The sequence below is a fragment of the Lampetra planeri genome, chromosome 20 (assembly GCF_965212315.1).
Source record: "Lampetra planeri chromosome 20, kcLamPlan1.2.h2, whole genome shotgun sequence".
Taxonomy (NCBI): domain Eukaryota; kingdom Metazoa; phylum Chordata; class Hyperoartia; order Petromyzontiformes; family Petromyzontidae; genus Lampetra; species Lampetra planeri.
Genome location: NC_136126.1, coordinates 10,610,708 through 10,634,905, shown reverse-complemented (window position 1 = coordinate 10,634,905; position 24,198 = coordinate 10,610,708). Strand labels below are relative to the sequence as shown.

Genomic DNA, 24,198 nt, shown 5'->3' with positions numbered 1-24,198 from the left:
TCCACCACCGGCTGAAGGCTGCCAATGAGGATAACCACCGTGAGATGATAACTACCTCGCCAGGTATACAGGAGGTAGTGGGTTCGATCACGACCCTGACGCCTGTATATTTGGAGTTTGCATGTTCTCTCTCCCCGTACTCGTGTGGATATTTCTCACGGTCCTCTGGTTTTGCCCAACGCATTTAGAAACATGCGTTTAGAGTATTCGGCTGCTATTAATTTCCACATAAGCCTCTTCATACTCTTAGTTCTTTCGGTAAAGTCACGTAGGTAAAAAATGAAATTAAAATTAATAAAAAAGAAAATAACGATGTTTATTATTTTATTTTGTATTAATTTTTATTTAATTTTTTACCTACGTGAATTTACCGAAAGAACTAAGAGTATGCATCCTTGCAGTCACGAAAGCTTCAAATCTAGAATAAGCCACTTCGTTGACCGATCATTTGTGGCAAGGCAGCTTCTGAAAAAGAGCTATATAGCTCAGTGTAAAATACAAAAAATAGTAGTTTAGTTTTAATAGTAACCTGCGCTGAGTGCTACGGTGCCCAATGCTGCTCGCTGGCAGCTGTGTGTGAACCCTACCGACGGTGCGGCCCTGGTTTTGGAGGAAGCCGTGGATGTTGCGGAAATCTTCCTCGAGGCTGCGGTCCCCAAACGTGAAGTAGGCGATGTCTCGCCCGGCCTCCGCCGCTGCCAGCATCTGCAGCAGTGCTGACGACGCAAGGGCATGATCGGGATTTATTCTCATTGCAATCTATAAATGTCTTACCCCACGGCACACCACGGGAAGGCGAGGAGTGAGGTGCGTAAGAGGAGCAGACAGGGCAAGATGACCGGCAGTGGGAAGGGATGCCAAGACAGAAGTCCCCGAGGCAGACAAAGAATCCACGGCTCAAGGTAAGCAGCAGCAAGAAAGAAGGAGTTCCGGGCAGGAAGGGGAGGAGGAGGAGGAGGAGAAAGGAATGACGGGGCCAAGACGTCAGGGATGAGAAGAAGAGAGGGGGAATGAAGGTGCAAGTAGAAGTGAGCTGCACGGAGCATCGTCTGTTTTCACAAGTGGAGGGAAGAGGAGAGGGATTCAGAGCGAGGATGGCCACATGTAGGGTCATGTGATTTACGGGATGTTAATACCCCACATCCACCAAGGAGATTGAGCATTGCAATTCAGCCCTCTTTTGAACCTAGGAGCCTCTTAACAACATGATGCCCTGGCTATCCGACCAATGTACTTCATGTTTACACTGGGGGAAGGGCACTTACATGTTCACATAGGCAACTTACCTTGCATCTTTCACATACAATTTCAAGACTGACTGATAGTGGTGCTGTTCACGCTCCTCCACTATGGAACTAATTGACAATTATCCAAGCAAGCAGTGAATTCACCTTGGCTGATGATGATGAAGAAAAAGATTACTGTAATGGGAAGGCAGGGTTAAAGTGAGGGTGTCACCTTTCAGCCGCTTGTCACCTCCGAATGCGCCGCAGCCCCAATTTCCAGTGGCCACGGGAGAGAGGGAACCAGCGGCACCGGGGCAGCTGAATCCACAGAAGGCCTGCATGCAAAGGAGGAGGCGGCGCCGAGCTCAACGCTTGTTAAAAAAACCGCACCTCCGATGAGCACGGTTGGCTAGGTACAGTGCGAAAGAAGTTCAACAAACACACAGACCCGCACACTGGGCGACGACACGGCCTGGCGGTCGCGCATTCACCGCTTGTTGCAGAGGTTCACGGTTCGAATCCACCAGTCGCCCCTGGTTATTACTGCGGTGTGTATTTACCATGACAAGACTATGAGCCATCTGCTTCTCAGCGCACGTTAAAGATACCCTGAAGATCCAAACGTACATTCAATCCTTCTTAAACTGTCCCACCATCAGGACATCCTATGATAAAATAACCGATCTGTACAAGGTATCACCAGATACCAACATACCCTTTTAACATTTCCGTTAGAAAGACCATCCTGAGCTCCTGGAAGAATCATGGGGCCCCATCCATCACCCTCTGGCATAACTCTCTATTCACTCTCGCAGCTTTAGAACACCTGAGTCTGAAACTGAAGAATAGGAAAGGGGAGTTCACCCAGATCTGGGGCCCCCCCCAGTGAATGCCACTCCAGAGACCCTGAGTTTACTTGACTGAACTTGAAATGAGACTGACTCCCCCTCCCTCTTTCCCCCCTTCCTTCCCCGAAGAAAAGGGATCTGACGCACCACGTACCGCGTAACGCTACGGTCCTACACGTCCGCGTTGGTTGTCTGTCCGAGCCGCCTATCCCGCTATGCACTACTCACCTATCGCAGAAGTTGTACACCCCCCCTCCACCCCCGTGGTACCCCAACGATGTCGCTCGCAAGAGAGGGCCGTTGTGTGCCGGCGTCAGGGTCAAAATATGCCAACTTCTAAAATTACCTGGGATTACAAAGACTAATGCCCCAGGTCAGTCTTGCAAATGAAACCAAGTGACAATGCTTGAAAACGCTTGAGTTCTTACCTGGTTAAACACATATTCTTGGTTCTTTCGGTAAAGTCACGTAGAAGGGAAATAATAAAATAATAAAAATAATAAGCAAATCTTTAACGTGACAGTGTCAGGGGGCAACCGTCGGGCGCGACTGCAGCAGTGCAAGAAGAGTAACGGAGACGGGGGATTTGTGTTGAGGTGAAATTGAAAATAAAAAAGTGTACACACACGAAATAACCCAGAGAGCAACTCAGCATCCTTCATAATAACAACAAGTGTGGAAATCATGTAGAATTAGTTTAACAATTAGGGAGAGGTTATCATTTAAAATTCAGGACGCAACCAAATGTTTTCCACCGAGGTCTATTATTTGTCGAACACGGTTTTGCCCAACACGGCTATTTCCAGGAACGTAACCCCCGCGTTCAACGAGGTTTGCCTGTATTTTGCACGATGGGTTTAACTAATCTGTGATCACAAAACGACTATGGTAGCAAGACAACGACAAAAATGAGAATCAATTTGAACGTGATAAAAAAACTATACATTCTTGAATCAAATCACAACACCAAATCGCTGGGGTGGGGGAGGTGATTTGCCTGATAAACAAAAAATAATAGTTTTAAGTGGTTGCAAAGATTTGTTAAAAGTCAAATAGAACCCCCTGGGCTGTCCACACAGACAAACACCAGGTGACCATACACACCACCATGTGCTCACCTTGTTGACTTCTCGCTCCAGCTTGGTCTGCTCGAACTGCTCGACGTAGCCGTAGAAATGGATGGCGTCAATGGCGACAATCTCCGTTTGCCGGCGCATCCACGCGTCGCTGTGCAACGACATGGCAGGCCACCCGCAAGCATCAGCACCAACCGCAACAACGCCACCAACAGTGCCATCACCAGCACCACTGTGACCGGCACTACCGGCATCACCAGCTCATCACCGCTGACATCATCACTTTCAGCACCATAATCAGCACCATCACGAAACCAGCATCCACAGCATCAACATTACCACCATCGGCCATCACGACCACCACCATTACAACCCCCATTCGCAGCGGCACTACCACAACGTCAAATATTCAGCGGAAAATGTTTTTTAATAAATCTTGGTCATGTATATTTGGCTGTTTAACATTAGTTTTGTGTATCGTTATCAAGAGAAGTAGACTGAAGTGAGTGTTTTGTGTAAAAGAGAGAGAGTGCGTGTGCGACAGGGACCGTTTGTGTTTGGCCTGGCACAAGAGTCGTGGTGACGTCACCGCCACTTAGTGGCGAATGGCGGTTGTTGTTTGTGTTTGAACCGTGTCGGCCTTCATGGGTGCTCACTTACACCACTTTCCCCAAAAGTCTGTTCAGGCCATACGGTGAATCTTGTATTTGTAGGAAGCGGTGGTGCAGCAGTGATGAACCCGACAACCCAAGTTCGATTCCTGCTCACGGCCAACCCCAGTGACAATTATGCAAACCTAGGTCGACTCGGCCTCAAATGAGAACCTGGTGCATTATGTGACCATTGCCACGAGACAGACAGAGGTGGTCGGGCATGGTGCTGGCTACCCACCTTTTATCCCGTGCTGGCCTTCGAACAGTACTTGCCCCAACAGTCTGTTAAGGCTATAAGGGGGATTCTTTGTCTTTGCGTGTATATCAGAGGTCTGGTGAAACAAACTCCCTAAGCTTCATGGTGTCAGATGGAAACATCTGCCTATCATGTCAATCAGTCAACCCATAGCACTTGGGTCTGTCTTGTGAGCTTCTGTCAGCGGACCTTTAACACTGCACGTGACCTCAAATTGTTAACCTGGTACAAGCCCTGTGAGGATGTCACCATCACCGAGCGGTCAATGGCTGCTGCTGCTGCCGCCGCTGTTGTGTGCGTGCATACGCGTGTGTGCGTGTGTGCAGCGTTTGTATGTGCGTGGATGCACGTGGATGCGTGTGGATGCGTGTGTGTCTATGTGAATGCACGTGGTTTACAGGAGAAAACGAGAGAAAGGAAGGGTGAGATTTCATACCGCGGCGTGTCGTCCACATATGGCCCATTATACCGGAAGGTATCTCCGTATCCCGTGTAATTACTGAAGCGCTCCGTTCCTGAACATCACACGAACAAAAACACATATCCCACCTTTAGCCTTAAGAGTTGTTAGGAACAACTGGAGGCCAGTACATCACTTGAGGGTAGTGGTTCTTAACCTGGAGTGCGGGATGCCCTTTCTGGTGGTGCGAGACATGCCAGATTTTTTTTAGAAGGTAAATCATCGAAACACAAATTAAGCACGGGCACACAAGTACAACTAATTTGTTTCATCAACCTTATGTATTTATTTACATATTTTTTTTTACGATTGAGAATTCAAAGGGGTGCAAGGCTGCAGTAAAGATTAAGAACCACTGCTTTAGGAGATGGTGTAGCCAGACCTAATCCCAGCCACCTCTGTTTCGTCAGCACTATTGTTTATACTCAACTGAGCCGCATAATAAGTTTAGTCTGAGTCGACTCAGAGGAGGCTATGAGAAGCCCATGACAGGAAGCACGAAGGCATTGCTCCCAAATATTGCACACTCGCGGTTACAGGTGTTCCTTTACTTAACCAGGTAACAGGCCACTGAGACCAGGAGACTTTTGTTTTTGCGAGGGATAACTCGAGCAAAATAAATGAAATCTGAAGGGACGAGAAATAATATGCAGAATGATACAAGGCCCAGGTCTTCCTTGTGTGGTGGGTTCTACGGAGGCACACACTTGCACTTGGGAGGCATCACGTTTATTACACAACCTCAACAGGGTAACTACATAACGTAACAACGGTTAACTATACCACGAACGGGGTAACTACAAAATTGGGTCAGTCAGCCAACACACTGCCTGACCCATGATGGCGAACGTGATGACCGAAGACCGAGGATCGAAGAGACGTAGCACCGACGGGTTCCGTTCGAGCAGACAGCCGCGATTGCTCTCGGGACTTCCCTTTTATGCTCCTGAGCGTGGCCTCGTTCCGCCTTCGGCCCTGTCCCCTTCTGGATCTTACCAGAAGGTTCTCGACCGAGCATCACGTGTCCCTCAAGCCACCCTTTGGGCCCGCTCGCTACCCTGTCCCGGTCACGTGCCCTCTTGGGTTCACCCAGACCGTCACGTCCTTGCTTGCCCTCTCTCTGACCGTCACCAAAATCATGCTGCCTAGGGCCCGCTTCCATGCCAAACCTACTCTGGTGCCAGAGAGAGGCCCAAGACGCATAGTTCCACTCTTGTGACAGTGGCTGGCGCTAAACGCCATTGTGACTCCATTTACGTCACTACACTTGCAATGGTGCCTTGCTATCTCAATTGGCTTTTTGTTTATATCTCCAGGAGAGTCATCCATTTATAATTATAATGCAATAATTGTGATAATATACAGCCCTTTGTCAATGCACAGAAAGATAAAGGTCTCCCCGACACCTTGTCAGTAACAAGGGCTGTTTGACCATACTCGTACCATGCAATTCATTGTGGGTTTGCGACGTAGGAGGCCCAAGATCAGATCCAGATATCACTCCCCCTGAATGTGAGCCGAGGCTGAGAATCCAACTCGGGTATGTAGGTTGTAAGCGTTGCGCGCTAACCGCTGTGCCGCTGCTACCTGACCCACCTGCTATCATTTCCAGCCAGCTGTATAATCGGCTACAAATGTCTCTATGCTAAAAACCATGGTGCTCATCTTTATTGGCAGCCCTGACCTAGCGTTCAACATTCCACATTTTCATGGCAGGGGCAAGTCTTGTCTACAAAACAAAACACTGATAACTTTTCACAAGCATAACTCATTTTTTTGACCCAACAAAGCAGATGGGCACACAAAATCGAGGGAATGCAATCAATGGTGTAAACAATGCAAATCACCAGCCAAAGACAATTTTCATACAATTAATCCTGAAAAAAACCCCACACATTTGGATCGAAATTTGTCGTTAAGAAGGGTAAATTATGAGTCTCCAGCACGGGTGTGCATTTTATAACTTCCATAGAGTCAATGGCGACGCAGCTGAGAACATCACCTCGGTTAATCACAGGTGGCTGCCCAAATTTGAACCCAGGATCCCTGTGGTGCCGGTTGAGTGTTTCGACGCTCTCATAACGAGCCCTCCACCCATTCGACCTCAAAGCAACCCAGTCAGCTCCAACATAAAGTTTACGACTCCAGTCTCTGGCCAGCGCGAGCGCCATCGAGTCGGGGGTTATGAAGCAAAATTATCAGCGCTCTGATTAGATGTCCCAGCAGCAAGGCTTGAGTTAGCGTCGACAGCAACATTCCAAGGCACTGCTGCTGCAGAGATAAATTAAGGTAACTTGGCATATTGTCTGGCACTTTAGACTAAATAACCTTTGGACTCAAAGTGGTAAAGTAATATGATGGCAGAGGGTAAAAACAACCCCTATGCCTAGAGCAAATTTATTTTAATCGATTTTTGTTTCATTCTATGTCTTTGCATTGTTGAATTTTTTTGTTACCTCCTAATTGTATTCCAATTGTGATATTGACCAGCATTGTGGAATGATCTAGAAGTGACACTGCAAGGCCTTTACACTGTTAAAATGCCAAAGCGTCTCGCTGTTCAAACCATTTTAGTGCACAGCAACTTCCCATTAGCTGCCTTGAGCCATTGTGTGTGGATATCTAGGTGGGGGCCAGGATCTCCACAGAAAGATGTCACTGATGGCTTCCTACATGCTACTCAACTCACGCTCTTGACCTCCACAGAAACTATTTTCTCCGTCGAGACCCCAATCATGATGAGAACTCGCAAACGTCTGACCGAGAGTCACACGCTTTTACCGTAAGTGCAATCCAGCTGCATAACTGTTGTACAGTCAACACAAATATATACACACACACACTGAGTTAAAGATAACCCACGAGGACCTCAGACGTCTCACTTTGTTTGCAGTGCGGCCTCACTCGACACCACGGCGTGGCCTCCCTGGCGTAATTTAAAAGTTAATGATTCGTAGCAACCGACGTGTTAAAATGCACAGTGTTATTTTAGTTCCCCAGTGAGCCGGTAAATTGGTACTCCCCCTCCCTCACCTCGTAACCGCCCCCCCCCTCCCTATTAGGAAATTCGGCCCGAAAAAAATGACCTTCGCATAGAGTCAGCAGGAGATTGATGTGGGCAAAGGAAGGGATTAAGGGCTGGAGCTCGCTGTGGAAATTAGCGTCGCACAAATCCACTCGAAAGCGGCGCCGACAAGCCCAGTACGGCGATGCATTCTTGTAAATGCAAAACTCTCATGGAAAGGTGGACTGACCATGGAAAGATCATCGTGTGGTAAGCCATACCATTTGGGTGGCCTCGCAGCAGAGGGTTTTAAGGAAAACCGCTTGGTTGGTTCGATTAAAGATGTCGAATCGGTGATGATATTGTTGATTTTCGTAGCCAGTGAACTGGAACACGTACTCCAAGCTCTCAAGATGAATGGATATTCAGACTACACAATCCATAAAGCTATCACCCCAACCGTGGAGAAAAAACCATCTGAGGACCCGATCAAAACCATCACCTTGCCATACATAGCAGGGGTAACTATAAATATTTCCCAAATCATGAGCAAACACAAGATCCAGGTTCGACTTAACACAGTACATAAAAATCGTGATCTGATCCCATCTGTGAAGGATGTGATCCCTGACATGCAATACCCTGGCGTCGACAAACTAAGCTGTGTCTGCGGCAGTAGTTACATCGGGGAAACTAAGCAACATGTCTCGGACCGTGTTCGTGAACATGAGGCAGATCTGAAACACGGTAGGACCAATACCTCGGCTGATCATTGTTTTAATGCGGTGGGCTCACACGAAATAGATTTCTCTAAGACGAAGGTACTTTGCAAGCCACCTGGCTATCAACAAAGATACATTCATGAAACCATCCATACAGAGACACAGACACAATTTCAACCGAGAAGATGGGTAAAAACTGAGCAATCATTAGAAGGACGTTATCAACCAGTTTAAGTCATAACTGGCTATGATGTTCCCATCCTACCACCTTCCGATGTTAGTTGTGCTTTACGCCCATTTCAAACTTGAGCTTTCACAGGATTCATACTAACACAGCCTCTTCGCGCGCCGATCACTTGATTGCGGCTCTGCGATCTACCATTAACATGCTAATCTCTCTTTAACATGCTAATTTTCACCTGGCAGCCCTTTGATTGGTGGAAAACCAACCACCGTCGGGCTGGCTGCCCACCACTTGCAGTAACATTGGCTGCTGACATTTGGGCCACGCCCATTTCAAACATTTATAAATAGTTTGCCTTTGGAATCTAACCCTCCTTTTCCTGAAGACAACCGCTTGCGTTGCGATCGAAACGTCGTAGTTTTTGTTTTTTGACTTTACCGAAAGACCCAAAGAATATTAATTCCTGCAGTCACGAAAGCTTTAAGTCAAGATTTATCAGTCAACTCTGCGCATCATCTTGGGGGAATCAACAGTTGGTGTGTTACAAATAAACTGTCCCATTCCAGAAGAATGTGGAATTTCTACCACTTCCTCAGGATCACCAATAGAGATGCCCACTGGCCAATGCTCATTTAAGTCCGCAGACACTTTGCATTTGATTTAAGACGTATAAACAATTACATTTCTGTTATCAGGAGACACAATTAGGGACGTAACGAGACACAATTAAAGGTGGGATGATTCACACCCCCAACAAACTGAAGAATCCATGCGACTCCGGCTCGCAATTAGGTTTAAGGATCACACTTTGCTGTGGTGATTTGAGTGGCCCCTAGTGGCTTCAGGGGTGATGTAAACATAAAATATAGACGTAAGGCTTTCACGGCCAATGTTATAATTAATTAAACACGAGAATTAAACTTTTAGAGCGCCACAATACTGGAACCTCCTGGAGGCAATCCACACACTCGACTCCATCGCTATATTCAAGTCACAACGCATCTCTGTGCACTTGCATTTAACTCAATCACAGCCACAACTTGCTTTTGTTTAATTTGGAGCTTTCGTGACTGCAGGAATTACTCTTTGGTTCTTTCGGTAAAGTCACGTATCAAGAGAAAATAACAAATTAAATAATAGCATACGACGTTTCGATTGCAACACAAGCAATCATCATCAGGCATAAATGAAATAGAAAACAAACCTAGTAAACTTAGAAATATAATGCAATACAACAGAGTCGGCTAACAGTCAACACCCTACCTGGTTGATTACGTTCTTCCAGAGAATGCTAATGTTTTATCTCTCTCTCTCAAATTTAGCATTCTAATGTTTTATCTCCCTCTCTCAAATTTAGCATTCTCTGGAAGAACGTTATCAACCAGGTAGGGTGTTGACTGTTATGTTAGCCGACTCTCTGTGTTGTATTGTATTATATTTCTAAGTATATTAGGTTTGTTTTTTATTTCATTTATACCTGATGATGATTGCTTGTGTTGCAATTGAAACGTCGTATGATATTATTTTATTTATTATTTTCTCTTGATACGTCACTTTACCGAAAGAACCAAAGAGTTGCTTTTGTTTTTCTATTTAAACAATTGTAGATAGTTCGTGGATATCTATATACTTTTTCTCATTGTTTAGAATTCTCAAATTTTTATGTTGAGCATGAATGCAATGATGCTTTGAGTGGAAGATCTGTGCGAGGAGGAGCCACATATTAGTAAACAAAATTAAAATTGACGAGAGACTTGACCTGACGATACCGATTTTAATCGCCAGCGAAACATCGCACATAATTGTCAAGTTTTGCTTGCTTTTCAGCATTCGACATATTTCCCCATAGCGTGACAACATGATTTCATTGGCTCTGTCGGTGGTGGAGGGTTATCGTAAAAAACTGACATACCCAGACAATCTAACCCAACACACGAATTACGAATAACAAAATATAAGATGTATACAAATCGAAAAAACTATCTATTCTTACACATGCCATCGGGTGTATACATCGTGAATTTATGTTAATCGATGATTCTAAGCACTTACCATGTGAAAGCCCATTTGGATTTATGAACTATTACCGAAGTTAGATCTGCCCATTTATCACATTTGCTACAATTTAGCATTGTCTATATGGGCTTTGATATTAGCACAAAATGGCCTACCCTTGCGAATGATGTCACAGGGTCTTCTACAGGCATTTTCACAGTTTAGAAGCAGAGTGCACTTTGGTAATTCCTCAGAGAAATCACCGGGCAGCTGGACAGAGCTCACATGCATAAAAGTCAGCAGAGTGAAAGTTAGGCGATAGCCAACAAATCAGAGGCCTTGTCTATTTTTGGGTGAAGAAAGGTTTAATGAGGACACCGTTAAACTCTTGTGGGTTTCCTTTGCCGACATCCGGCCACGTCCCACTGTCTGATGATTTGAAGCTTTGTTCCACGAGGTAATTTATTTATTTAGGCATTATTTTTTTCCTCCATCCTGTGTCCAATTTATATTCCACTTTAATGAGAGACATTCATATTTCAGCATGGGACTGTCGGAATAAAGGATGTAACATTTAGCAGGATCACGGTGAGGACGGAGAAGATATAAACAAACCCCCAGCCCTACCCAAGCACCACCCACGACCCACAGTCTACGATTGATAACCCCGCCGCTCATGACCCATCACCGATGGCGCTCAACTCCACAACCCAAACACCCCAACGCACAACTCTCCTGACATTGAGTTTCGACACTCAAGTTAGTTTTTCTTGGGAATTAAGTATTACTGTTGTACACATTCAGCGCCGGGTGGCACAGTGTAAGAATGTTTGATTGACAATTGGAAGGCTGTAAGTTAAATCCAGATTGGCGGTTATAACATCCCACCATTATACCTTCGGGCTCAATACATTAAGCATCAACTTTTGGGGAGTCATCAGTGGCTCTCCTCTGGAGTGATTTCCACCGCGAGCTCGGCCACAACAGTAGATGACCACTGCCCCATGCTATTTAAAGCAGAGACAATGTGAATTTTAAAAAATATTATCATACTTTTGGAACACCAAACGATATTCTTCACGTGGTTAAATAAAGGACACTGAATGGAATTGAACCAAACCGAGTGTAACGCTCCCTCTATAAAAGTCACTTTGAGTCAGTGTCCCGCTTCGCATGGTATTATACGGGCTACCCGGTAAACGCGACTGCCAGGGAAGGGGATAAAGGCTACGGCCGAGGGTGTGTGCGCGTGTCTGTGATATGCCAGCCAGGGACGTCTGAAAAGGTTGTATTGTAATGCCGGTCTCTCCCTTGCACCCAGGACAGTCTCATGTTTATTTACGTGCGTCAGAATATAAAAAAAAGTGACTGGGCGGCCCAGGGGGATAATGCGACCGCCCGTGCGGTAAGATACCAAGACAAGGAGGGGACGACGTTCGAATTCCAGTCTCGTTGCCAAGTAAAGGAGGCGTAACCCTGCAGGGTGGCGTTACGGTTCGTGGCTGACCCGCGATAGAAAGGTTGCCGGTTCAGTCCCCTGTTCAGAATCCCTTAGGGGGGGGGGGTCAATAAAATCCATACCACTTTGTTGGAAATCGTCAGTGATTGTCATATTTCGATTTAAAGCTTTCGTGACTGCAGGGATTAATCTTCTTGGTTCTTTCGGTAAAGTCACGTAGAATGGAAATAATAAAATAAAATAATTATTTTATTATGTTTAATTTTTTTAATTTTATTACTTCCATTCTACGTGACTTTACCGAAAGAACCAAGAAGATTGTCATATTATTCAACTAATCATCGCAACAAGAAGTTTCTACCACTGGCTCATAGATACGAACGGAGATGAGAACCTGGCAGATCGGTTAACTTAATCAATGATGGCACTAAATAATAATAGTAGTAATCTACAGCAAGGGAGAGCTGGTGTAATCATGAGAGGTGCACTGCAGGGTGCAAAGTTAAGGTGGAGCAAAATCAATCTGCAAGCAAAACATAATAAGCTTGTCAAAACATTACAATTACACACAGCGCAAATGAATATAACAAAACAAATTCCTTTGCTGAATATTTGTATGTTCTTTATGAATCAAATGCCTTTAGAAATGTGCAAAGGAATAATTGCTGCTGCATAAATGAGTAACACATCTAGTGTGCATTTAAAAATGTTAATTATTACGACACGGTGCCTGCAAAACCAATATTCAAATGAAAGTACAAGTGCATCCCTGTCCAAACAGACAATGTAAAAGTACCCATCTCTCCTTCAGTGACCGCGAGGCAAGTGAAAGTCTACATTCCGAAGGTTGGGAAAAAATATCCATAGAATAAGCACTGCTGAATAATGACCGAGGATTACTTATTTTCCATATTAGAAGTTTTTGGGTTAGATCGTGTAAATAGAAATGTGTCATTAAACCCGCCACCACCCGACACAGCCGATGAGTAAGGTTTGTCACAAACAACACAAGCCAATTCGTTACTCGTAACTAATTGTAGGTTGGTGGCCGCTTTAACGACTCATTAATATATACGCGATCTAACCCAAAAACCTCCATTGTGGATAACATTGGTCGCGAAATCCTAAGTGCTAAACTGATTACTTATTTTATCGATGCATAATGGCATCACCTAGGTACGTTCATTACCACATCATCATCTTCATCACCGATATACATGGTGCAAATTGTCATGGGGCTTGCAGGGCCACACAGTGAGCAACAGAGATCAGTGCAGAGTAAAACACTGTTGTATTGTACCCCGCAGTGGGCAGATTCGTGAAGTATGGTTCTTTCACGCCCCAAAACCCACATTGACTTGGGGAGGCCCCTCATCCAGCAGTGGATTAACAAAAATAGCTGCACATGTACATCCACTGTTTAGAAGGTTTCCATCTGAGCAAAGCGCATTGGCTTCGGGGGTTGGGTGAGGGTGGCCCTGAGCCCGTGGCAGAAATTATACATTCCCATGGTAGGTAAAAGCCGATACATACAACTATGACTGCCAGCATACACACAATAGCAATTATGGTGGCAGAGGGAAAGGTGTTGGTTGTCTGGATAAACTTTGAACAAAAAAATTGAGAATAAATGACAAGCGGTAGATTTCCCTCTTGAAATCAACAGACAGGACAATAGCAATGGAACTTCAGCGGGTGCAAATTGACACTGGACACACACACACACACTTCGATCAATCTTGACAAAGACAAAAGGTCCACCATTTAATCTCATCGACTGTGAATATCGTTAGCAAGCACCCATTAAGGCAGGCACGGCACAATAGGGGATGGCATGGCCCGCACGATTACGAGTCTTCGTTATTTCTCCCAAGTTGACGGTTACACCCCACCACCTTAGCGTGCCCTTTCAAGATGTGGATATGCCGAGGACAGCATCAGACACAAGCTGTCGATGATGTTCGCCAAGGCTGGGAACGGAGCTCAAGTCACCGGTTACGAATAGCAGTTCACGAAGCATAGCGCAACCACTCCCCATGAACACGCACAGCTCACAGACTCATGACGGTCAAGCAGGGTGACTTCAGTTGGTTCTACCGGTGTTTTATATGTCCCAGTTCAATATTGGAATAGTAACCAGATGAGAATCACCGATAACATAAGTAAAAAATTAAAGTTATTTCAATTAATCTTGCATAATTGTACATTTGGTTTTCTTCATATTGTGTGTTTTACATATAATTGGTGTTTAGTGATAAGTCGGGCGTTGGTGGAGCACGCCTGTAATCCAGCACTGCGGAGGCAGTGAGGGTTGATGGATTAAACAAATGTTGTGAAAGACCCTTCCTGTGGGCGTCGAGGAAGTACCATTCCCTGGCTTGCCAGGCGAAAGCAGTACGGCATGTGGACTAATCACTGCATGTTTCCATCTGTGCAGGGATAGAGTGTTGCCCCCCTGAATGCATGGGGTTTCTCCGGGCACTCCGGTTCCTACTCACACGGACAAACACTCATCACTAATTGGCTGAAAAGATCTTAAAATAAAAATCCTCCCGACAGTCCTACAACTGAGTGTGCCTTCATAGCTAAATAAGTACATAAGAAGTACATATCCGAGTCTCTCCTCTCCAGTTGCCTGGGTGAAAAGTGGGTTGTGTTCTTGCCCAATCCTGGCCAGTTGGCAACAAATATATAAATGAGTTTTAGTTATTCAAATATTTTACCTGGATAAGCCCTTCAGACGGAACATCTCTTTTTCAAGGGAGAAGAGATTGACTCTCAGTTTTGGACATACAGTAAAACCTCGTTATTTCGGTATTTGATCATTCATAACTGGAAATAATTCGGCACGGATGCGTTTTCTGCATATATACAGAATTAGTAATTCACCATGAGCCCAATTGCCGTACCGAATGGTAAAATTTCGGCAGACACGTGGATCGAAGCCACGCGCCACGACCAGAACACCGACTCGGTCTGGTGGCGGCACGCGTGGTGAGCGTGGTGAGTGTGGTGAGCGTGGTGAGCGTGGTGAGCGTGGTGGGCGTTAGTACAGACCCGTCGCTTTGAACTTTACCTTGTTTATGAACTCTGTGCAAGCCAACCCTCTCAGACATGTCGTCTACACCTACATCAAGAAGTAATAGAAAGGGACTGAAGTATGAATCCCTTAGTCTGCGAGACAAGTCCACAGTTTTGGATAGAATTGATGCAGGTGTGTCAATATTTTTTATTAGGGCAGGAGTCACTGGGGAGTAACATTGTACATAATTCAGAACATTGGATAATTCGGCAAGGCCAATCCCATGTGTCGAATTAACAAGAGTTTAGTGTACAGCAATTCCACTGAATATTAAACATACTTCAAAGTTATACATTCTTTCATCAATCTTGTTTTGAAGCTTTCGTGACTGCAGGAATCCATACTCTTTGGTTCTTTCAGTAAAGTCACGTAGGTATAAAATAAAATAAATCACGACGTTTCGGGCGCAACACCATCATCAGGTGGGAAAGCATGGTCTGCTGCTGAGGCAGACTGTTTTAAAAGGTCTGAAATGGGTGTAGCTCAAGGGTCATAAAGAAGTTGCCGGGGCTAGTGATGTTAATGTGACCAGAGCCTTTTGCAGAAGGTTTATGTTTTGGATCGTAGGAGGACAGCGGATTGCCCAGGGACAACTCGTTTATTCGAAGGTAAAACAAACACACCAGAATCAGCAAAGATCAATTCTAACTGAAGAAGCTCTGGCAAGTGCAATACATTCTCAGTGTAGAACAAGCCAGCACGGTATATCACTTGCAGCGATAGTCAATAAGGCTTTCGTCTTTAACATCTAAAGTACATTCATAAATGTGCATAGGCTTGTGCCTATCTGTTCAAATGACTGTGGGGTGGGCACGATTTTCCTCCTGGCAGCTCTGAGATCAGTGGACGATATCCGACGTTAATCTGATGAGTGCCAGCTCTCTCCAGAATGTAATCCCCCTGCCTACTCTCCACAAAGTGGCACTCCCCATATGTATACACAATATATAATAACATATCGACTTGTAAAACCATCAGCCATGATCAATCTACTGCTGGATGAAGGCCTCCCCAAGCCATTGCCATATGTCACGGTTTTGTGAAATAATGGTAAAGAATATATGTAAAAAGAGTATAATCTTCAAAAATACATTATTGTTATTTGCTACAGTTTATTAATGCAATTGTTTATTTTTGCCATTCACCAGCAACACCGAGGCGATCGCCCTGATCATTATAGTGGCCGTGTGCAGAAGAACAGTTAGTCATAGGGGCGTTGTTGTTAATCATATTTTGTAATTTGAACATATTCCTACTACAATACAGCTCGGCACTCCAACAGCTGCACTTCACCCCCTCGCCCTCCCTTCACCCCCTCGCTCTCCCTTCACCCACCCGCCCTCCCATCACCCCCCTCGCCCTCCCTTCACCCCCCCCGCCCTCCCTTCACCCCCCCTTCACCCCCCCGCCCTCCCTTCACCCTCCCTTCACCCCCCCGCCCTCCCTTCACCCCCCCGCCCTCCCTTCACCCACTCGCTCTCCCATCACCCCCCCCGCCCTCCCTTCACCCACTCGCCCTCCCTTCACCCCCTCACCATCCCATCACCCCCCCGCCCTCCCTTCACCCACTCGCTCTCCCATCACCCCCTCGCTCTCCCTTCACCCCCCCCGTCCTCCCTTCACCCCCTCGCCTTCCCATCACCCCCTCGCCCTCCCTTCAACCCCACGCCCTCCCTTCACCCCCTCGCCCTCCCTTCACCCCCTCGCCCTCCCTTCACCCCCTCGCCCTCCCTTCACCCCCTCGCCCTCCCTTCACCCCCTCGCCCTCCCTTCACCCCTTCGCCCTCCCTTCACCCCCCCGCTCTCCCTTCACCCCCTCGCCCTCCCTTCACCCCCCCCGCTCTCCCTTCACCCCCCCCCCCCGTCCTCCCTTCAACCCCACGCCCTCCCTTCACCCCCTCGCTCACCCCCTCGATCTCCCTTCACCCCCCCCGTCCTCCCTTCACCCCCTCGCCCTCCCATCACCCCCCCCGCCCTCCCTTCACCCCCCCGCCCTCCCTTCACCCCCCCCGCCCTCCCTTCACCCCCCCCGCCCTCCCTTCACCCCCCCGCCCTCCCTTCACCCCCCCGCCCTCCCTTCACCCCCCCGCCCTCCCTTCACCCCCCCGCCCTCCCTTCACCCCCCCCGCCCTCCCTTCACCCCCCCGCCCTCCCTTCACCCCCCCGCCCTCCCTTCACCCCCCCGCCCTCCCTTCACCCCCCCCGCCCTCCCTTCACCCCCTCGCCCTCCCTTCACCCCCTCGCCCTCCCTTCACCCCCTCGCCCTCCCTTCACCCCCTCGCCCTCCCTTCACCCCCTCACTCTCCCTTTCACCCCCCCCGCCCTCCCTTCAACCCCCCGCTCTCCCTTCACCCCCCCGCCCTCCCATCACCCCCTCGCCCTCCCTTCCCCCCCTCCTTCCTCCATCAGTTTAGGAGCTCATTCCTCCATGGCGCTCCAAAGAGAAAATGGCTTTGTGGGTCTAAATGGCTGTGTTGTTATATAGAGGTGAACAATGGGGCTAGGTGTTTTCATTGTGTCGGAGCACTTAACTCTCAATTTATACGTCTACATTTTAAGCCCAGCAAGAGGTCGATTCACCTTATCAACTCTCCAGGGTCGATAAACTAAAGATCACATTGGTACTCAGTCAAATAGTCCTCGTGCAAACAAATATGGGGCAGTGCTCACCTAAGCCACAATAATCATGATTATTGACTTGTGTGTCCAAGAGAGCCACACCGAGTCGTAGGAATTCCTTTTCAGGAGGGTCCTGCATTGGGTTTTTCATGCCAAGGTGGTTCGAGCCAATTTATGACAGTTTATAAGTGAGGGATAAAACTGGAGCACCAAAGAGAAAATCCCACACACTCGCAAGGGGGCAACACTCTATCCCCGTACAGATGGAAACAAAAGGCGATTAGTCCACTTGCTGTAACGCCTGGCGAGCCAGGGTGTGGTGTCTCCTCAACGCCTGTGCGATCCACCAACCCTGGCCACCTCCACAGTGGTGGATTATAGGCCACGTGTCTAAACACCACCACCCAGTGTGTATATTATATGCAGCAGGGTCCCGTGGGGCCTCATTCTGCTCATCTGTCACTCACACATATTAGAGCACGTTTGCATTGCGCTGCTACTTTGCCTGCCAGCATTAAAAAATTAAAAACAATGTTCGGCAGAGTAAATACACTCGGGCTGCATTGTAATGGAAATCTCTAATAGGGGGCATGTAATAGATGAAGGGGTAAAACTAGGGAAATAATATCAGAGATGCATCTACATACAAACATAGCCGTATGGTTTCAAACATCATTCATATATAAAATTACAATTTTCGCATGTACAGAATATTTTGGTAGAAAATGATTACCCAGCCGGGCAATGCTAATGGCACAGTGCTCCACTCGCAATCACACGGTTTAGAGTTAGGAATCAACTTAGCATATTACCCTACTTAAGACCAATGAAAGGATACAAATCAGGTGGAAGTTAACTGTGGTTTTTATGTGAAAATTCTGGCCCTTGCCACACGAATGAGGGATATCCCGCGGAACTAAAATAATGACTGCTACCCTTGATCAGCAAATTGAAAGTGTGGAAAGCTGCTGAACAAGATGGTGTCAATGTCAACATTGTCATATGAGCGGCGGGACCAACAGTAAGCGGACTTGTTCACAATTTTTAGTTTTCGTGGAACTGAAATACCTCAATTATTTTAAAAAATGTATTAAAAGGGTGATAAAAGAGACTTGAAGAATTACTCATTCATTAGCCTCTCATCATCGGTGTATATATTGTTCTAAAAGATTATTTGGAAGAGAATGACCAACACATTAGAGGGCAACCAATCACAGAAGCAAGCGGGGTCCTTTTTTTTGCTTCTGAGAGTTTCTCCATCATCGATGACATACGTCATATTAATCAGATTATATTACTCTTGTGCCTGGCTTAGCATGGAAAAGCATCCGATATAGGAGAAACTGAGAAGTCATCGAAGCTCTCACAAACCAGTGCCTAAATAAACAAAGTTTTTCAACAAATAGAACGCTTTTTTCTTTTGCAAAAACGCAAGTCCCAAGGTACACGTGAAGAGGGGAATCAGACAAGGTGATACTTGTCACCAAGTATTGTACTGGTAGGAACCTCCTGGTTACACCAGCACACAAGGGATTATTGAATCCGTCCATCCGCCGTGCAGGGAGGGGCTGGGCGGGGAGGGTGGGGAGGGGCTGGGCGGGGAGGGGTGGGGCTGGGTGGGGAGGGGCTGGTCACCCCGTGGTGCCCTTATAAAACTCAACGTTTAACCCACTCACGCCGGCTTGTGCCCGCCCTCACAGTCGGGCATATTTGCGGAATACACCACGCCGCCGTTGACCCTGGCCATTGACCGAGCAACCCAACGTTCCTACCAGCTCCCTCCGCAGGAATGTGTTTCAAGCAACATTAGAAGACATTTTAGAAAAATTGGATTGGAGAATCAAAGGCGCACCTACGTAGAGAGAAGACAAGAACCATCTCAGGTTTGCTGACGGCAGTCATTCTCACTTCCACTGGTAATGAACTGCAGGAAACGTAAAGTTATTGAATAACGAGCAATCGGTTGCAGATGTAAAGTTCAGTGTAGGTGTGTGGAGGGGAATTTCCATAGCTGGTCCAGGGCTGCCAATGAAGATGAGTGTCATATTCTTGGTTCTTTCGGTAAAGTTACGTAGAAGGGAAATATTTTCATTATTTTGTTATTTCCCTTCTATGTGACTTTACCAAAAAAACCAAGAATATGAATCCCTGCAGTCACGAAAGCTTTAAATCGAAAAAGATGAGTGTCGTTCCATTGCTTATGTATGCAGACGACACACCGACTTTAAATATAAGAAGCCAAAAACCAAGTTGCACCCAATACAAGTTTAAGAATTCTCAAAACGTGGCCGCTTAACAATACCAAGATATTTATAGTTGAAGAACGATCACCACTTTTATACAAAAGGAATGGGAAAAAAAACCTCAAACCCACTGAGACTAAAATAATTCAACCTCCTGATATCAAATCTGAAATCTGTTTCTAATGTAATGTTCAATATATACATCTTGAGAAGCTTACACAGCGAATGATCCACAAATAGAAATCAAAACGGGGCACAAGTTATCCAACATTTACAGACACAGAAATCAAATAGAGGAGATCCTGACAAGCGGCAGCTGGAGAAAAATCAGAGGACAGGAAAAGGCAGAAAGGAAAGCAGAGGGTGCGCGATGGAAATAGAATCCGCGGGATGTGATTGTGTGGCAAGCCAATGTCCCTGCAGGGAACGAACCTGTGTGTTGTTTGCGCCCAGAGAGCAGTTTAAAGGATTTCCTGAAGAGATTAAATTCATCATCGTCTCTTTAACCCCTTGGGAATCTCCCCCCCCCCCGCCTGGTGCGCACAGCATCAGCCGAGCTGCCAATTCTGCACCGTCTGGGGACTTTGGCAGAAATTTGCAAGTGTTATATTTTCAGTGCGTGTACGTGTGTATGCGTATGCGCGTGTGTGGTGAGTGGTAGAGCGGCGGTTAGCGCAGCACGCTAACCGCTACTCTACCGCTCCCCACGCACATACACTACTACTGCTGCGGTACAAACCTGGCGACTCGGATTCGATTCCCACTCATGGCCAACATCAGTGACAATTATCTGAACCGGTCCTGGGCCTCCCCTAGGTCTACTCAGGCTCAAATGAGTACCTGGTGTGATGTGTAAACATCGCCACGAGGGAGACAAAGGCGTTGTGTTGGCCACCAACCCCTTTGTGTACCGTGCCGGCCTTTATAAGTGCTACTCGCTAACAGCACTTGCCCCAACAGTCTGTTAAGGCTATAGGGGGATCTTTGTCTTGTATGTGCGTAGATCTGTGTAGAGAGAAGTGGTGCTTAATACACTTTGCGATGAACCACGTGACCCAAGTTCGATAACCCACCATTGCTAACATTATTGGTAAATGACATCTCAAACGGTCCTAACCTTTCCCGATGTCGACGAAAGTCTTAAAATGAGCAACTGATGCGGTGTGCAAACATCAACACAAGACAAAAGCAGCCAGGCTTGGTGCTGGCGACAACACCCACCACTCATGTGCATTGCGGTGGTCTTAACGACCAAGTTGCCTTGAATGCTGTGAGTGAGGACCTACTGAAGTCATCTGAGCAGTCAAGGAAGTGATGTGGTAAATTACATTAACCACCACAACAAGATTTTCCATACACTGAGATACAGGGGAAAGGGATACGAGCTGGCGCCAATAAGGCCAGCACAGAATGCGAGGGGGTGCTGCGGTAAAGCACCGCACCCACCGTCTTTACTATCTCCGGTCATGATCGTCACACACTGCGCGAGGGTACGAATTTAATGCCGAGTTAACTTAGCGAAATCCCATGCCAGTAAAAAACACACACGGCTGGAAATCTAACAGAGGTCACGAGGACCGGAGCCAAGGGCCTAAATCACGATGCCACCACTTTCCACAAACAAACAACAATTATGAACACGGAAAACTCAAATTGAATGAAAAGTGTTAAAAAAACAGATATACCCGCTCTTATAATAAATATTGACTGGGGCGGATATAAACAAAGACAGGCCACCACACGTACACACACACGACATTCGCATCACCACCTGCATGCCAAGTTGTGTCCTGTGGTAGTTTCGCCCAAAAGAAACACACAAGGGTCAATTTAATAACTCAAGGGGCTCACAGGATTGGTGAACCTCGCACACAATTAGCGAGCGTGATCTCTGTGGACTGAGGTTGGATTTGAACCTATGAACCCTTACCTCGGGGTCTCAATGCAATGGTACGAGTATTATATATATACACACACACACACGTGTATTCAACTAGGAAGCACAGCGGTTAGAGCATCCCACTCACACAATTGGAATGTTGTGAATTTAAATCCAGGTCAGCGATGAACTCTGCCCATCAACCCTCCGTGGGTGATAAAAGTCAGTAACCACTTCATGGGAGGATGACGGTAGATTTCTGACGAGGAGACTGGGAGGTGGAACTTCCACCAACGGGCTCAGAGCCACTGACAAAGATGAGTGCTACCCCCTGGCTAATTTACACATGGAGACACTGCAGATTTTTCAGGTTGCCAAATACAAAAATAAATCATGGCTTTTAGTGTATTGTGATTCCACGGAATTTATATTTAATTTTTGTCGGTGTGTGTGCATGTGTATGATTTAAGGAGTATTGAAGTGGTGGTGCAGTGGTGAGCTGACTTCACTATGAACCCGGTGACCCTGGGCCTGCCATAGGTCGATTCAGCCTCAAGTGAGTACTTGGTATAGTGTCTGAACATCAGCACTGAGGAGACAAAGGCGGCTGGGCAAAGTGCTGGCCACCAACTCCTCATGTGCTGTGCCAGCCCGATAGGTGCTCACTCATGGAACTTGCCCCAACAGTGTGTTCAAATCTATATTGGGCATCTTTGTCTTTTATATAAAGAGCACCACTTACAAAAAACAAGAATAAGTGGTCAGCTTAGCCAAAGTGTTTTCACCACGGGACCGGGGAATTTCCACCACTGGTTGACCGTGCCCAACAGATACGGACACGCAGACCCCCACTTCTCGTTTGCGCTCAGAGACACCGCGAGGCTCGTGGCTACGACATGAAACACAACGGAATAGATATTTGAAAGGCTTTTTGATGGGAGTCGGGTGAGTGCGCCGAGCGAGGGTGCTTTCAGGAGCAGCCTCGGAGCGAGGGGCTTTGTTGCGGCGGCGTTGCGTCACGAACGGGGGCCCGGCCTCACTGGCGGAGACGCGCTGGGGATGGTGGGGGGGGGCAGCGCCCGGGCCGATTGCAGGACACGCACCAAAGTGCCATCTGAATGTGTGGCTCAGCACTCATTCAGATGCCATGCTCCACCAACAACGTAAATGACCAGCAACTGAACCTGGCTAGCAGGGGCTATAGCAGTGTGTAAACCTATACAGCTGTACTTTCCATCAAACCGATCACACGTACAGAGAACTTACTCATAAGGGGCACCCAGAGCTATTAGTTCTGAGAGAGAACGCATTTTTTTTGCCAAGACAAGAGAGCGGTTTCCAGACGATCTTTCTCCGCTCCTGCCCCCAGGGTGTGGAGCTGCCCTCGTCACGCGTCCCGTACTGCCTCAACACCTTGCCCTTCTCTTTTACCTGTGGCTGACTGCCCCCTATCTAAAAAGTGAATTTCCTCACAGATATTTGTTTTAAGTACTCGGTGGTTCCGGTGATGCAAACGTCTGGTCTGCTCTATGTATAAATGTCTTTTTTTCCCTTCTTTTGCACCGTACGTAGCCAACCGAGACGAAGATGCATTTTAGTTGCTATACGTAAATATATATGTCCAGATGATCCTTCTCAGCTGCTGTACACGCCATCTCATACATATATATCCCAATTGTATTTGTATTATTCGAATGTTCCGTGGCCTCTGCGTTTATACGCCATGGCGAAATAGCCTTCACCTGGTTGGTGCCACAAAGACCACTGTTATTTTAATTACAGAGACCATGGTCCCCTGGGATGGAGTGGCAACAGCTATTAGATATAGCTGTGGGAGGGGTGAGGGTAGATCGGGGGCACTGGATGGGAGCCGGGGGTGCAGTGTTGTTAACACCAGTAACCCATCATTTCTCAATGTCCCTCCCTCTACCTGACAAGGCCACCAAATCATTTAACAAACTAGGGTCCTAGCTCGTGTGCACACGTGTGTTATTATTTGTGTGTGTGTGCGCATGTGATTGCGTGTGTGTGTGTGCACGTGCAATTGTGTGCATGCAATTGTGTGTGGGGAGCAGTGGTGCTGAGGTTCGTGCATAACACCGCCCACTTCGAAATCTGGTTCGATTCTCAGCTCTGGTTGAATTCAGTGGAGTGTTGTATCCGACATTAGTTTGATTTTTTCCATCTCTGTTTTTCTCTCCACATCTCTGATTGTCTATCTGCATCTCCGATTGTCTATCTGCATCTCTATTTGACTCCTTGCAGCTCTGTTTGTCTCTCTACACCTCAATTTCTCTGTATCTCGCAATGCTAGATAGACCGCCATGCTTGAAATGATTCCAAAGCATCTCTTTTCTCTCTGGTTTCCATTAAACAGTGCACAATAGCAATGTAAATAAAAAAAATAGATTGTAGTATTTAATAGAGCCGAGCTAATCGGCAAATTTTTACTGGTTTAAACTTGGTTCTCTAGCAAATGGTAACCCGGAACT

General features: G+C 46.7%; 1 protein-coding gene across 3 annotated transcripts in view; it reads right to left on the bottom strand.

Annotated features, from left to right (window-relative positions):
* PARG (poly(ADP-ribose) glycohydrolase) overlaps positions 1-24,198 on the bottom strand; it is a 148,077-nt gene that overhangs the window by 5,384 nt on the left and 118,495 nt on the right. For all 3 annotated transcript variants that reach the window (XM_078603548.1, XM_078603547.1, XM_078603549.1), the window contains 4 exons: positions 4,496-4,574; positions 3,193-3,301; positions 1,459-1,561; positions 588-716 (listed from right to left, as the gene is read on the bottom strand). In XM_078603548.1, the coding sequence (XP_078459674.1) occupies positions 588-716; positions 1,459-1,561; positions 3,193-3,301; positions 4,496-4,574 (420 nt within the window). The remainder of the gene's footprint in view (positions 1-587; positions 717-1,458; positions 1,562-3,192; positions 3,302-4,495; positions 4,575-24,198) is intronic.